A 16421-nucleotide genomic window follows, 5' to 3' on the forward strand; every position below is an offset into this window, starting at 1 on the left:
TGCGACACTTTTCATCCAGGACTATAGACAAGTGAAATATGGATTAAAACACACCTCAGCTGACTGTTAACTTTCAATGAAGACAGTGACATCAGATAACAACAGACTGTATTGAGACGAACTGTTCTGTGATTTTATATCATTGTAATGTTAGTGGGGCAGGGTAATTCCACACAGGGACCTGTGACACGGTAGGTCCCTTTATTTGCCTTGCCTAAATTAAACCAAGCCTAGATAGTGCTGAACAAATTTCACATGGTCTAAATCAAAACATCAGTCACACATAGATCTCACTGTTTTCACATGTTTACAGCAACTTTTTTCCAACATATCTAGTGTGTTAAGAAACAAATTTTGATTTCACTTTACAGGGACTTTAATCTGTGTAATTCTGTGTTGCTTATACATTAGAATAATTGTTTTCTTGAGTTTGTTGAAAAATGCTTAAGATGAGGAACTTAAAAAATGATCAACTATAAAATCACAGTTGCAATATTGAAAAAAAAATGCAAATTGATGATCCACCCTACTTGCTACTTTCTCATAAATTGATTTGTCATTGTTTGAAATTTATGCAATACATTTCTTCTCATTATTTCACTTCTCTTGTCAGTTTTGTTTTTCAGTGTCTTGTATGTGGGCTGGACTCAAATTATGGTTCAAAATATGTTGAAATAATAAATAATTGTCTCTACTTTTACTACCCTCTACTTTTACTACTAACCTCTGCAAACTATTACCCATTAACAGACAAGATGTCTTCATTTATAGGACACAATTTAATTTCAGTGGTTCTCACTTTCATTTTTGAGGCTTTTAGAAATCCCATTCCTGTTTAAGTTTGGCAGAGCTGTCTGCTGTGTTTCTGTTGTGCATTTGTTCAGTTTCAATTCAAAACTTTTTTATTGGCTTTAAGTTATATTTTATGCTAAAGCTTAAAAGGAACACTGTCTATATATATTCAGCCAAGAAGAAGAAAAGCAGCAGTGGAGGAAAAGATGAAAACCGGACAGATACTTTCCTTCATTTCTTGGCCAGAATTCTGTTTCTGTTCTCTTTCTCACAGTCTTACTCAAGAAAAGCCAATATTTAATTAAACATTATTTGACGTAATTTGGTCTTGGGAACTAATACTGCATGACAAATTAATTTGGCTTGACTTTAATAATTAACACTTAATGTTTTTTTCCACAATGGTAGCTCAAATTACTCAGTACTGGGTTCATGTTGCAGTCATCGCACTCTTTCTGAAGACATGTTTTCTCATGGACTCAGCTGTGAATCACTAAAGGACTGAATATTATTCCAAAGAACTGTTATTACAACATTTTTTCCTTCTGTGGGACGTATAGTGATTTTTTAAAATAACACCAGATAAGTAGAGTATCTTTTGTCACAATCACAATTTTCAATTGCCAAATTATGATATTATGGCCCTCATAGAGGGAATACACTCATTTAAATCTGTGATTGAGCATCTGATTTGTACATCATTTTAGTTAGAGGTACTGATTCATATCAGCTTATGTGTGTAAAGATAAGCTGATATGAATCAGTAACTGACCTTTATGTAAAAGATCTGAGTGCATTAGTCTGTGAAGTTCTGGATCTGTAAACATGTTGTGTAAATCAGTCAAAGCACTGACCTTAACAATACAAATCGGTTTACTGAGGCTCTACTTGTAGCTCATCCTGCATGCTCTGGCTCAGCTTATGTTGACCTTTTACCTTTTCACAAGAATTACCTTTGCAGTAGTTGCTCACTCTGTGGTTAGGTGTGTTACACAGAGCATTACCGAAGCGTCTTACAGTTACAGTTCTCCACCTCAGAAGTCATGTGGACTTAATATGACAGAGGGAAACTTTCCAAATGTCGACCTGTCTGTATGCTTGGTGAGAAGTGATTGGGTACCCAAATCTCCCCTGGCAAAGCTCAAATTTTGCTTAGATGCTAACACTAGCAAGCAGCACAAACAGACTTGAATGTCAAACATTGTTCTAAGTCACAAATCAGAAGAGTCTTAGTTATTATGGCATACACAGGTTGTTATTTTCCAGGTTTTACACAGCTGAGCCCAGTGACATGATATTTAATAGGCAGCATTTTGCCAGAGTGTTAATCGACTTAAGAGCAACAAGTACAGTCAAATGTAGAATGAATGGAGATAATGATGTCACACTTAGACTAAATATTCACAAGTACAGAAATGGTGAAAGAATGAAATATATGGTTTCAGTTGCCCTTCATATTTGACTATTTCCACTGATATTTAAACTCATCAGTCTCCTGTTTTAGACAGGGGAAAAGGGAAAAGACACATAGGGCTCTGTTGCTGTGCTTCTCCTAATTTCCTTTAATTGTTAAGTTAGCTTTAATTTGTGCCCTGTGAGTGAATTATGTTTTATTTTAACAGTCAGCAGTCCAGAGGGGCAAAGTTTAGTGTACCAGTAAAATCAAACTTCAATTTTTATCCAAGCAATTAGCCATCAAAGTGAGACACCTGGGCAGGTACAGTTCTTAACAAATTTATTAGACCACCCTAACCCAAACCAAAGTAAGGTTTATGCCACAACTGCCCTAAATTAACAGCATTGGTGATTACCAAAATCATTTTTTATGTTTCTGCAATGGTTAATACACCAATATATAGAGAGGCTCTTTAACCCAAATGATATTTTTAATGCTAAAATATAATTATTGTTATCCACGAATTTTCAAATTTACTGATTACAAAATAACTGAAAAAATAGTAAAGCACATTAATATTTCTTGATTAATATGTCAAATTATTGTTATTTACTTGCATTCCTGTACAGAAAAATGAGTGTTAGTGGTTGAATGTTATGCTTAATTAATTTCTGACTTCTCAGAGAGGCCCAGTGAGCCGGCTCAAATTTGAGTGAATAGAGTTTGAAATCCCTCATTCCTGTTCAAAATGGTAAAACGTGGAGAGCTCACTGAAAATGAAAGAGTCCGCATTAAAGCACTTCATGGTGCTGGATGGTCTTTGAGACAAATGTGACAGGTGGTCTAATAAATTTGTTAAGCACTGTATGTATGCTGAAGACTTCAGTTCATAAACAGAATTAGCAGGAGGCCTGCTATTCTGTCCCTTTTTTAAAGAACAAACTTGAAGACATGCAGCATGTTTTGAAATTATTTTATTTTCCCCCTTTTCTCAGTTTTCAAAGCAATAAAAAGTTACTGGGACTCCATAGTCTGTTTGCATTGGATTTAATTGAATCAGATTGAATCAAAGCAAATGGGACTGAATCTTTCTATATGAATTGTCAGGGACTGACTGAACCATACCCTGTGAATCAAGATTCAGATTGGATCATCTTTCAAAGGAGAGATCCACACCCCTATGGTGCCTATGATGTATCTGTGACAGCACCAATGTCCCTGTAGTCTGAATGTTTGACATGCAGGGGACACACAGACTCTGCATGCACTGTAGTCAGCTGTCTATCTACTAAAGGGGGCATCAGACAGACTTTCATTGTAGGTTACTCAAAGTAACAAGAAGACTGGCAGATTTGATGGTCTGATGGCATTAAATGTCCTGATATGTGACTATAAAGTAACTACACATGTGCACAGCGCACTGTTGCAATGGTTTTTTTAAAGTAAAGTCTTGGATTTATGCAGGAGTTCAATTTTACCTAACTCTTCACACAGTCATCAGCATAGCAAAAGTAAGTATTTCCCTTTACTGGGGATTTAAATTACTTCATATCACTCTATAATATGGAGTCAATAATCATTTTTTGAAGCATTACTATAGCCTATTCCAGACTGGGCACATACTGGTTGCAACACAGTCTGACTTTCATTTCAGTTTGCATTTGAACAAGTCACAGCTTTCAGATGCCTGTGTGAGTTTTGCATCTCATGGGCCTAACAAGCATGTCTCATGTTTGGAGAAGCTAGAGCATTCGGTCTGAGTCGGGACCGACAGGTGGGTCGCAAGAGGTTCTTTCAGGGTCCCTAAATGAGTGTTCAAAATGTCTTTGCTTTAGTGGGGCATTTATGTCTGCAGTAGACATTATAGCAACGTGGGAGCTCCACTCTATAACACTCACCCTCTCCACTATAATTAAACCCAAAACAGGGCTCTACCAGCGACTGGATGGCAAAATAGCTAAAGTCACAATCATGGATGCTTGGCTAATAAAGACAGAAACTTATTGTTTAAGACCAGAAAGTCACGAAAGGTCCAAGGGACTGAGCATACAATGAAAACTTATGTGACAGAGGTAAAGTGGTCCCTTCCAAGTTCACAATACAGAAAATGCAGAGTCAAGACCAGATTGAGTCCAGAATTAACATTAACTGAGCAGCACTGGCCATCAGCTCCAACAACCAGCTGAAGACAGCGCAGACTCAATAAGTAGTAATATACAGAAAGCAACGTTTTTGGGTCATGATGGCTTGTACTTTCTAAAAAAGTTTGAGAAACACCAATCAAGAGAATAGAAGGCTCGCCTATTTTACCCACGAGCTGCACACATGTTGTAGCAAAAATAAACAATGAAATGTAAAAAAGAGAGCCATATTTACCTTGTTTTAGCTGATATATGTGTCCATGTCAGTAGAATATGTTTGTAGTCTGTGCCCTAATGACCCTTCTAAAGGCCACAATGCATGAAGCTTTCTGTTTCCCCTCTGTTTCCCCTTGATAGAATATGTCATAGACAAATAGAAAGTGTACAAGTGCCCTATCTAGTTTCTGCTTTTCAAAGTAAAAACACGGTTTAGCATTTCTTTGGAATGACTCACTTTGTTTGATTAGAATGTTTTTTTCTGAATAGTCTCAACTTGATTATACAATGCATCAAGTCACTTGTAGGAAGATTAATTGAGGTAAAATTGAAGAAGAAAGACAGGGGTCTGACAACAGGGAGACGCAGCCAACATGTGGCACACACACACCTTGTATGAAAACTGTGGCAGTGCATTCAGATGCAGCTTTGTGGGGCAGCTGTACACAGCCAATCACACAACCAATACGAAACAAGATCAACAGTTAGTCAAAAAAACTAGATGTCCAATGTAAACCAAAAAGAGATTATTTTAAATTGGGCAAAATATGTCTTTAAGTTCATATTGATTTCTCACTGACAGGAGTAATCAAAGGGAAAGGGAAGTGAAATCAAGACCTCTGTAACTGCACTGAATGTACATTTTAATCATTCTTTTCAGTCAGAGGGTGGTGTCACTTCATTTTACATCAATCTCTACTCCTTTACCCTTTTCAGAATCATTGATTATATGGTTATTAAACATGCCTTTTGGTCACAGGTTGTCTGGACATATTTGGCTCTAACCCTTTGCAACTGCTCCATCTCTGATAGACTGCAAGGATTAAATCAGTCTATCAATATTAAATCTGTGATTTTTTTATTTGAATTTATGGCCAATGCAGATGACAGGGTGGACAGGCACTTTTGTAAAGTAGATAGATACTTTAGTTTTGCATTACTGGCAAGTTTCAGTTTTTGTTGCCTTCAGATTTACTGCATGGAGAGTAACAAATAAGCCCTTTAGTCTCTGTAATGACTCTCTGTCTTTGTAAAATGAGGGTTGCCTCTCAGTCATCTTAAACTACAGGTTGAATAAATGTATGTGTGAATAAATGTAACATGATTCTTTGCTAAGTCTTTTGTGTTTGTTCTTTTCATGTTTTAGTTCCGCTATAAAAGACGTGTCTACACACAGACCCACCTGGATGAAAAGCAGCTGTCTAAGCTCCACACCAAGGTAAGCCCTAACAGTATACCTCCTAACTGTGAAGTGCACCACTTTAACTGAATGGATGTCACCTAAGCAGTGCGTAGAGCTTGGATCACACAAAGCTCTGATGGCATGCTGGCCAGGTGGCTCATTTTTCTCTCTGATGTTTCTTGAAATGAGTGACTTGGTTGCATTTTTGTGTTTGATGGTTCTTTTATTTGTAATTGAAGTGTTCTGTTTGGCCTTTGTAGCCCTAGTGCCTTACATACTGACAATGTTCAGCTGTATAGAGGTAGGGTAGATGTCACTCATAAATATGATTTGAGTTCTGCTGATTTAGCATCATAGCAGGTACAGAATTAACATATAGAGTGTATAGTTTGCATGTTTGCATCAGACTTATTCTCAGATTAGTTTTAGAGAAGTCTGTCATATACTCCTGTGTTTTACTCATCACTGTCTGGCTATGAGTCATGACACAATGATGCAGAGAGCTAGCCACTTGGAGTATAATCGAGCCTAAACTACAGTAGAGTGTTAGACAGGCTTACAGGAAACAACAAAAGGTATTGCACAGGCAAACAGAATCAAAAATGCACATCGAGACATTGTTTAAGGTCAGGCAGCGGTTCAAAAACACAAACTAGGCCAGCAGAATAAGACAGAGGCTGGCCCAGAATAGACTACCTGGTCTATTGAGGTTTCTGGCTAGACACTGTTTATTGTAAAATAATAGTATAAGTTGATACATAGAAGTTTAATTCATTTAGAATTAAATTAGAATTAGGGATGCCCCAACAGGTTTTTTGCTTCTTTAACCAATCACCCATGAGTGAAATCGGGAGATACCGGTTGTGATCATATTTTATGTTTTGATTAGTTAGTCAAAAATATTGGACAAGTATCCCACCATGAGGAAAACTGAGCAACTAACAGCCAAATGGGCAGACGTATAGTCACTTATCTGAATTAATTAGCACAGTTATTAGCAGACAAAACAAAAATTATTTTCAGGTCTATTCAACTTGCTAAACACTGCAAATAGTCTTTTAGATAACACATAGATCTGAAGTGGGTAAATCTGGCACAACTTCACCAACTCCCAAGGTGCATGGAGGATGAGGAGGGTCTTGAAGAGAAAAGAAATCTCCAGCAACACTTGTAGTTAAAAGAACAACTTGATTAGACCAGGTCTAACAAAGTGTTGCTGGAGATTTCTGTTGATAACACACTCTAAAAAGAAAACTGCTGAAAAATTACAAAAATTGCTTCAAGTGGTAACAAACAATAGACTACTGTTTATTTAACTAAAGTTAACAATTTGCAAGGGGTTACTTGAGTTACAACTTGTTAACTTGACTTAAATTATATTAATTCAATTGCATATTAGCATTTGAAGCATTTTTTTAAAATGTTTTTCCCTTTTTAAGCTCAGAGCATTAACCCATGGGCATTAGGCAACTGATGCTATTATTTCATATTGCTGTGCAGAGCTGAGCGGTATGGCACAAGACTTATATTGTGATATTTCAAGCCTTTATCCCAATACACAATCTATATTGTTTTGTTTTTAAAATCGCCTCCAAATTATTGTATGAATATTTGATTGAGGTCTTTGATGCATAAACAACACCAGAATGAAGATTAAAGTAGTCGGTTTTATTGTATCTTTATCTGGTATTGTAAAATTTGTAAACAGAAAGGGTAAAATCAATATCAAGTTGAATTTACCACACATTTTTTCACTTTGAAAAAGATTTCAATAATAAGCTTTTGAAAATAAAAAATAAAAAAATGCCAGGACAGGCCCTCAGCTCTTTCATTGTGAATGGAAATTTACAAAATGTTTTCTGTTTTATGTTTACTATGGGTGATTAAGTTTTAATTGTCTAAAATAATGTTTTCTTTTTGGTTATTTTTTCAGTTTTAATTAACTTTAATAACCTTGGTTTTTGCAAAAGGTTGTCTTGAATAGAAAGGAGACAACTTTGCACTTAATGAATGCACAATGCTTAAACAGCACAAGCACACAGAGACATGTTGCCTTGTATCAGTTTTAGGGGATGCATTTAACCTTTTGCAGTTGATTTGTGAATCAGATGGTGTCTCTGCAGCTCATTTCACAGATTTAGTGGGTGTAAACACAGTATAGTCTTTTTTGAATCAGGTCCTCAGAGAGGACAAACAGCAGAAGAACAGCTTTCTTGGCATATCAAGAGATATAACACTGAATTAAGACCATAAGTGAATGTGTCGTGCTCGTGTCTGTGATTCTTTTGTCTGTTTGTGAGGATGTTGTGTTGGTGTAATGAGTTGAACAGACAGCAATGTGAATTAAATGCACTTGCTACAGCTACCACAGGGAGGCCTGGAAATTTACACTTGAGAGGGTAAAAAGGTCAAATCCATGTTCTTGTGTGTTTTGCTGTATCCTGTACTTAACACCTCAGTATGTTTTTCAGTTAAAAAACAAAACAAAAATCAGTATTTGAGTGAATGAATTTTTTTATCATGTTCAAGTATGCTACATGTCTAATAGTATAAGATACTATAACGTCAGACGACAAAGTAAGCTGCTATCGCCTCTTTTGTGACTAATGTTCTTAAATGTGCTTTTCTTCCAGTTAATGCACTAATGGTCTGAAAACCATTAATGGCTTATTGAAGATTAAGCTGTGCAAGAGTCACACTCAGTGTGAAAATGTGATTATATTGTTAATCCTTGCTATCATGATTCCAGTAACCAAATCAATTACAATGAAAATACTGCATGGTTATAGACTATTGATAAGCTGCGTCAGATCATTACTCAGAGCTTTTTCACACCTATCTGGTCTGATTAATGCATCAATTTGTAACATTGTTGCATATTTATGTCAAGTTTGGTCTGTGTTCACAAGGGAACATTTACAAACGGACAAAAATATGATATTGTGAGGAAAATCAGCTCTAATTGATCGAACTTTCTTGTGACTTATGACTAAAGCTCTTTGACTTGAGATAAATATATATGAAATCAATAATTCAGACTAACAAATTAACCTAATAAGAACAAATGAATGTACTGATTAATGAAAAATAAAATCAGATGAGAGGCAAACTTCAAGTTTATTATGTAAATTTTCAAAACAATCTAAATCAGAGCCATGAAATTCCTTCATTTACAACCAGCACAACAGCAGAAAATGACATTTAACAGTAGTGGTCTTTAACCAGCATGCTCTACAGTACAGTGTGTCTGTCTGTCACAGTGTGAGGCAACAAACTGTACTAGGGTCAAAATTAAACCAAGAACAACCTTCTCACCAGTCTGGTTGTTTAGGCAGCATGAGGGTTTCATGTACAGCTTTCACACCAGCTTAAATGAGCCGCACTAATTCAAAATGAACTCAAGTTCATTTCAGCTGAACCAAACAGGTTAGGTGAGAGGGCACCCTAAGTTTCCTGTCTGTCTTTTTTTCAACAAAGTATCAGTAAGCTTCTTGGTTTAGATGCTTCAAACATGCAGAAGAGACATCACTTTAGGAAAATTCATCTATCATCAAAATCAGAAAAACAAAACACACAATGTCTTATTCACTAATTGTATTTCTTTGAGTTAAGCTGATTTCCATCCCCTCACTAAATGAAAGAGGTCTGCAGCCACAGGCACTGCTTTTATTGAAATGTTGCATAAAGAAGGGCTGTTTTTGAACAGGATTAATTTCCTTGTGGGTAAGGTTTTCATTATTTGTGATACTTCAGTACGTTTAGATACCTGTGTACCATACAGTAGTTCATGTTGTCTTCTGTTGTAACAAAAGTACCAAAGTAATGAAAGAAAAACATATATATTATCTCCAGTTGCCGTGCAGAGCCAGCGAGGGGTGGAGAAGGTGTGTAGCGCTGGGCAATCATGAGAGTATGTGCCACTAAAGAAAACAAACCAGTGATAAAGAGAAAGATGTTATTTTCTGAGTGTTTCAAGATTCAAGATTCCCTTTATTGTCACATCACTGGGTGTTTACATACACAAAGTATTGTTTCTCATTGGCTTTCTTGCAGTTTAAGAGACAGAAATAACTATGAAATATATTATCAAAGGGCTAAAAACAATAGGGATGAAAAGTCCATTTAAAAACAATAATGAGTTCCTAAAAAATCAAACAATCTCACAAACAAGCCAGAAAAATTTTAATCATATTCAGACAGTAGTACTGCTCTAAAGGACTTAGAAAAATCTCCCCACTGTTTCTGTTCACCTGCAGCACAGGCGCTCTTCAATTCACCATTCAGCAAACTGGTCTACAACAAAGATACACATGTTAATATGAACATCTGTTACAGACAGATAGAGAGCAGAGGAGATGGAGCAGTGTGTCCTGTTTTTGTCCCAACTTGTGGGCTGATTACAGTTTTATACCTCTGGAGAAACAGTGGCACCCATAAAATGCCCCAAATTTAAAAAAGAAAAGAAGGAAATGAAAACACAGACAGTGCAGAATCACTGATTTCAATTCCTCATTAGTATTGCTGAGAATTCAGAGGAATTTTTTTTTTTTGAGTGTTCAGTATTTTTAGGATATCCTATTCATTTTGCATTTCATTACCATTAAAAGTGTGTCAAAGTTCAGGATGTGTCCAGTGATTCAGTTAGACTTCAGGAATAACTAAATAAACCAGTTGTATTAAAGGTTGATCAATGAAATCCACAAAAATTAAGGACTTTTAAAAAGTTTTAAAATTCTTGAATGCAAGACCATTAGGTTTTAAATTTAGTGGCTCTATTTTCATATTTGTCAAGAGGTTTCAGGCTAGTTTTTCTGCTTTTGTTTTTACTATTTGTTTTAAGCACAAGTCAGATTCTGATTGAACTTCACCAGATCCAATGTCAGTCTGCTTGTTGATCTTCTGGCCTATTGAGCTATCAGTGCATCCTTGAATCTCCGCTGTGTTCCCTGCTAGCAAGTTAATGTGATCGAGTGATATGTGCATGTAAGTGATATGTAAATGCAGGTTTTCTGAGGGGTTGTTGGAGGAGAAGGAGGTGTTGCAGCTTAGGCTGGGTTGATATTGGGTAACATTTAACTAGGGCTGTAGTCAACCAAAGAAAAACTTGGTCGACCAAAATTGCACCCAGGCACCAACTTATCGATTTGCTGTTCAGGTAAAAATAAATAAATAAATAAATACATTTAAAAAATCACCTGGTTGGGGACCAGTTTAATCCATACAGGTTCCTTACTGCACCTGCTTGGTACTCTAAATGATCCTTAAATGAATGTAACAAGCCTTTGGAAGCATTAGTACATTTTTTAGGCTCATCACGTCTTAGTAAAAAATTAATTAATTGAAAGACGATCAGCGCGCACCTGCCTTTGATCTCCATGATCCCGGTGTGGTAACTTTTTAAACTCATACAGCCTACAAAATAACCTCAGATCATCGTTTTTCATTCATTTATAACAGTAACTAATAACGAGACCACTTGATCCAGGCTGCTGTGTGCCATTTACAAGCTTAAAGCATACAGCATGCAGCATTCATTTACGGAGGTGAGAGGGAAAAAGTTCGCTTGTCAGGACTCAATGACCAGTAGGTATCGCCTTTTTTGTCCTCAGCTTTCTGCCTGTCTGTAAGAGAAGCTAACACTAACGTGAACACTTTAAGGAGATTATAAAAGGAGATGATACCATGCAACCAATTTGCCGACAGGTAAATTAAACTGTTCGTGGGAGTTGATGCAGTGAGGGAGGACAGAGCAGACACTCAGCAGCGCCACTTCAATACAAACAGCCTGCAACTTTGTAACGAGTTGATGTGTTGTTTCTGAGTGTTAGTGCTGTAAAATATCAGAAAATATCCCATTCTGCGTAGCTTAGTGTGCTTCTCTACCTGTAATTCCCAGAGCTGCATTGCTCCTCTGTCCCCAGCAGCATGTCTCTCTGTATCAGTCAGCTGTGCACTACGCTTCTGCCCCCTGACCAGTGCCTTGGGGGGGCTCACTGACCAGGGTGTGATCTTGGTCAAACAAAAGCTTTTCAACCAAACAATCGAACAATCAAATTGAAGCTGTCAGCCCTACATTTTACAGGGTTTTGCAAATAGAAAACAGCTTGGCAGTGAAGGGTTGCCTATTGTAGTACTAGCTCAGAATCTGGTAACGTTGGTGCTGCTAGCATCTCAAATAAAACTTTATTTGTACACTATAAGCATCTGCATTTTCTTGTTGTCACATTTTTATCTTACAATCTGCACAAATCATTTGCATAACTGTGTCACCAATATAACTGGTTAGAAATTGAAGATACAATGGGCCCTTAAATATATAAATATAGAAGACCTCAAAAAAGGCCTTGAAAGGATTAAGTTTGATACCTTAGTATTATGGCAAAATATACATTTCTAGTAACATGACAACTCTATTTGTGGAAGACCTTTCAACTTGTAGGTGAACATTAGAAAACTAGAGGACTAATGTTTGGCCTGATTTATCTGTTGTTATTCAATGTTGGATTCTGAATTGATTTTGAAAGTCATTTACAATTATTTTTCAGAACGTGGAGGTACTTCAAGATCAGTTGGGGAGTTTCTAGTATCAGCTGCCAATAATTCATGGCCAGTGAACTTCTACTGAGAGTAACAGAGAAAGAGCGAGACAGTGAAGGAGGGAGATGCAGAACAGCAGCGATGAGTAGGATGAGTCATTCTATCAAATATTGTTTCATGTCTGCCCATTTTGGTGCGCTGTGCCGCCGTCTGCTACAGTGCTACATTGATATGACAGAGAAAATGAGTGCTACTCAGCCAAGATCTGTTTCTGCCCTGCTGCGTTTTAGGTGGTCATATCACACAATGAATCAGCTATAAAGAGACATTTGTTGATATCAGTGACCTGCCTCTCATGCAGCTATAGAAGTTGAACAGGTAAAAATCTTGAAATGGAAAAAAAAGGGTTATCTCCCAGCCTGTACCTCTCTCTCTCTCTCTCTCTGAGCGAGTAAAAACCTGAGGTGTAAATGTGCTGTGAAAACCATTGTGTGGTTTGAGCTGCATATTTTTTAAACAATGAGTAATCCAGGACAGCTGTGTTATGGGAAGAATGGAGCTGCCAATTTGGCTCCAGAAGCAGCCACAGTAAAGTTTTTGTTTTCCTCTATTATTAATCTGTTTTGAAGCATAGAGGTATAAACACTAATATACCAGCCATTCAAGAAGATTTTAGATGAAATATCTGTCAACATTTATGAAATACTTTTATGTTTCTGTTTTATGAAATATATGTAGATTTTTATGTAATTGTTTTAATGGTTTAATTGCAAGTACCACCCGACCTGTCTTACTAACACATCATGTATTTCATCATGAATTATTCATGGGAAAACTACGCATGTTAATCATTCAGCCTTGAATGTTAAGAGGATAGTTCATTCAGTAGAGACACGCTAATAAAGAACTGTTTATAACAGACAACATGGAAGTGCATCTTGACAGAAGTTCTGTGGTGACAGATTTTGAGAGTGAAAAATGCTCAGCAGCAGCAGCAGTAGAATAAATCTCTCACGGAGTCCAGACTCTGGTTATGATAGCTCAAGACTTGCAGAGACCAAATGGGTGAAGAGCTGATAGTTTTGTGAGGACAGGTGATAATGGGGCACATGAGAAAACTTGTGGCAGGAAGATAGTTTTATATTTATATATATGTAGAAACAGGAAGCAGAACGATGGTAGGCTAACAGTTCGGAAGAAGCACTATTGGTTTGACAAGGCTAGCTGACAATGACAGCCTAGACAAATGACAGCAGAAAGTTAGTGAACATGGAAGACAAAAGTGAATGAAAAACTAACTATGATTGTGAAAGTGAATATGTGCAGTGTGTTCCAAATCACATACTTCCCTTAATATACCTAACTGCTAGTATCCTTCAACTTGGCACACAGCACCAATCTTAACAGGGTAGTACTGTCCAAAACATGCGCTGCCATTTTACACAAGTAAAGACGATTCAACTGTTTCATTATCTCTTCTACTTTGTTTTATAATGGCAGATTGCAAGCACATGTTTGGCAGTTACTGTGGAAATCTGACAGCTTTTCTGCCCCAATTAAATTAATTTAACCTGTGTTTTGTTTTGACATTGTTCTCTAAAGGAAAATGAAGTTATTTTTCAAGGATTTTACACCTTACAAAAACTTGGAATTTGCATTCCTCCACCCCGTACATGAAAACGTCATGGGGAAAGGTTTATGAGGTCTGGTTATCTCCATGAATATACCAAAAATACTTACTCCCTTAATTGAGATGCTTGTGTTTGTAGGGTGTTTTATCTGCAGTGGTACATAGTTTATCTTCCACGTAGGAACTTTAGTATGTTTCTTCAAACAGGAACTGCAAATATTTCCCTGGTATCAGCTATCCCTGTTCAGTAATTTGTAACTTTTTTTTTTTTTGTTTGCATGAACCAAGAATAGTTATGGGTAAGTGATGGCACAGAGTAATGTAAATTTGACATTTACCCTTTTTGGCCTTTTTATGAATGGCAAATTTGCTTTTGTTGCATAATAACTATCAGGGGCTGGGAAATCCTGTCATGGGTGACTTTCAGCCTTGGCAGTCACGATGTTTGCTGTTCATAATGCAGCAGGCTGGCCTGCTAGGTTGAGGTCAAGCATTAGCCCACTTTGCTGGTATGGAGCTCATTAGCCGCAGGCTAAAGTTTAAAATGAGGTCATAATTGATAGGATTTTCACATCCTTTTTTTTCTCCCTTCACACAGCCCAGTTAGTCCTTCTCGCCCTGAAAGTGCATTGTTAACCATGCATGGTGGCAGGATGAAAAATTTACATAGTATACTTGTAGGGGGAAAAGAGTGCATGTGTGTGGGTGTGTGGTGTAGGAGTTATGCCATGTGACAGACAGAGCTGCAGAATGAGAGGCTTTCTTACACTGGGACAAAGAACTTCCAGTATTAAAAACTGTCTTATCCTCTTGTCAAATTGTTTGAAACCCTTGTAATAATTTCTATAAAGTGACCCCTTACCCCTTAAAGTAATAACTTTGAATTTCCCTTTGATTTTTCTTTCAACTGGTTATCTGTTGTCATTGTAATCTAACATCTAGTAGGAACAAATCCTCACATTATCAGCTGTTTCTTGTCTTATTTATAAAGACCAGAGTGCTTATACTTTTCTCACTGGCGAGATAATCAGTGAAGATTTATGTGATCTTGCATATTTAAATAGACAGAAAGGTGTGCTGTTAGTATATTAAAAAGAAAAGCCATAGGCGTGATTGCCACAGAGCAGGTTGTGTAGGATAAAACCAGAGATACATATAGTGCTTAACAAATTTATTAGACAGGTAAGGTTTATGCCAAAGCTGCCCTAAATTAACAGCATTGGTAATTGCCAAAATCATTTTTTATGATTCTGCAATGGTTGATACACCAATATAAAGAGATGCTCTTTAACAAAAATGATATTTTTAATGCTAAAATATAATTATTATTGTTATCCATGAATTTTCAAATGTACTGATTTACAAAAAAACTGAAAAAAAAAAATAGTAAAGCACATCATTATTTCTTGATTAATATTTCAAATTATAGTTATTTACTTTTATTCCTGTACAGAAAAATGAGTTTTAGTGGTTAAATGTTGTGCTTGATTAATTTCAAATCTCAAATTTGGGTATAAAACGGTGAATTCCGTTTGAAATTCCTCATTCCTGTTCAAAATGGTAAAACGTGGAGAGCTCACTGAAAATGAAAGAGTCTGCATTAAAGCACTTCATGATGCTGGATGGTCTCTGAGACAAATAGGGAAAGACATAAAGTGTTCTCACAGCATGGTCAAGTATGATTTGGAGTCAATTGCCGAGACTGGTACTTACAAAATGCACCAAGGAAGAGGCAGGAAACCAAAGTTAACTGCAGCAGATGTCAGACACCTCAAGATTTTAAGTACTAGAGACAGAAGGAAGACCACTGCTGATCTTCAGGCAGAGATGAATGCTTCTAGATCAGAGTCTGAGAGAGTCTCCAGAATGACCATAAGCAGACGACTGACAGAACAAGGCTTAAAGGGAAGAATAGCTGCTAAGAAGATATTATTGAGGCCTGCAAACATCCAGAAACGCCCCAGATTTGCCAGGGAGCACTAACACTGGACTGTTGATGACTGGAAGAAGGTAGTCTGGACAGATGAGTCCAAGTTTGAACTCTTGGGTCAGCATCGTCGTGTTTATGTCTGCAGGAAAGCTGGAGAAGGTTTTGATGCCAGAGGCATTGCACCCACAGTGAAACACGGTGGAGATTCCATTATGGTATGGGGTTCCATTTGTGGATACAGCGTGGGCAAATTAGTGAAAATCAACGGTATCATGAACAAGAACGTCTACCACAACATCTTAGTGCATCATGGAAGCCCTTCTGGACTGAATCTGATGGGTCATGGGTTCATATACCAACAAGACAATGACCCCAAGCATACTTTAAAGCTGTGCAGAGACTATTTGACCAAGAAAAAGGAATCTGGAGTACTGGAACTGATGGACTGGCCAAGTCAAAGTCCGGATTTGAATCCTATTGAACAAATTTGGGATTTTGTAGATTCAAAGATTGATCGCACAAAAGTTTAATCTAAAGCAAGTCTGTGGGAACAGCTAGAGACAATTTGGAACTCAATAACAAAAGAGACTGTGGAA

At 37.0% G+C, this 16421-nt stretch overlaps 1 protein-coding gene across 10 annotated transcripts in view; it reads left to right on the forward strand.

The window, feature by feature from the left end:
• Window positions 1-16421, forward strand: part of shank3a (SH3 and multiple ankyrin repeat domains 3a) — a 315840-nt gene that overhangs the window by 159131 nt on the left and 140288 nt on the right. For all 10 annotated transcript variants that reach the window (XR_005992309.1, XR_005992308.1, XM_041794579.1 and 7 more), the window contains one exon: window positions 5693-5764. Coding sequence is in view for 7 of the 10 variants with exons in the window: in XM_041794579.1 (XP_041650513.1) it covers window positions 5693-5764 (72 nt within the window). In the remaining 3 variants the exon portion in view is untranslated. The remainder of the gene's footprint in view (window positions 1-5692; window positions 5765-16421) is intronic.

This window comes from Cheilinus undulatus, linkage group 9, assembly GCF_018320785.1.
Source record: "Cheilinus undulatus linkage group 9, ASM1832078v1, whole genome shotgun sequence".
NCBI classification, from domain to species: Eukaryota; Metazoa; Chordata; class Actinopteri; order Labriformes; family Labridae; genus Cheilinus; species Cheilinus undulatus.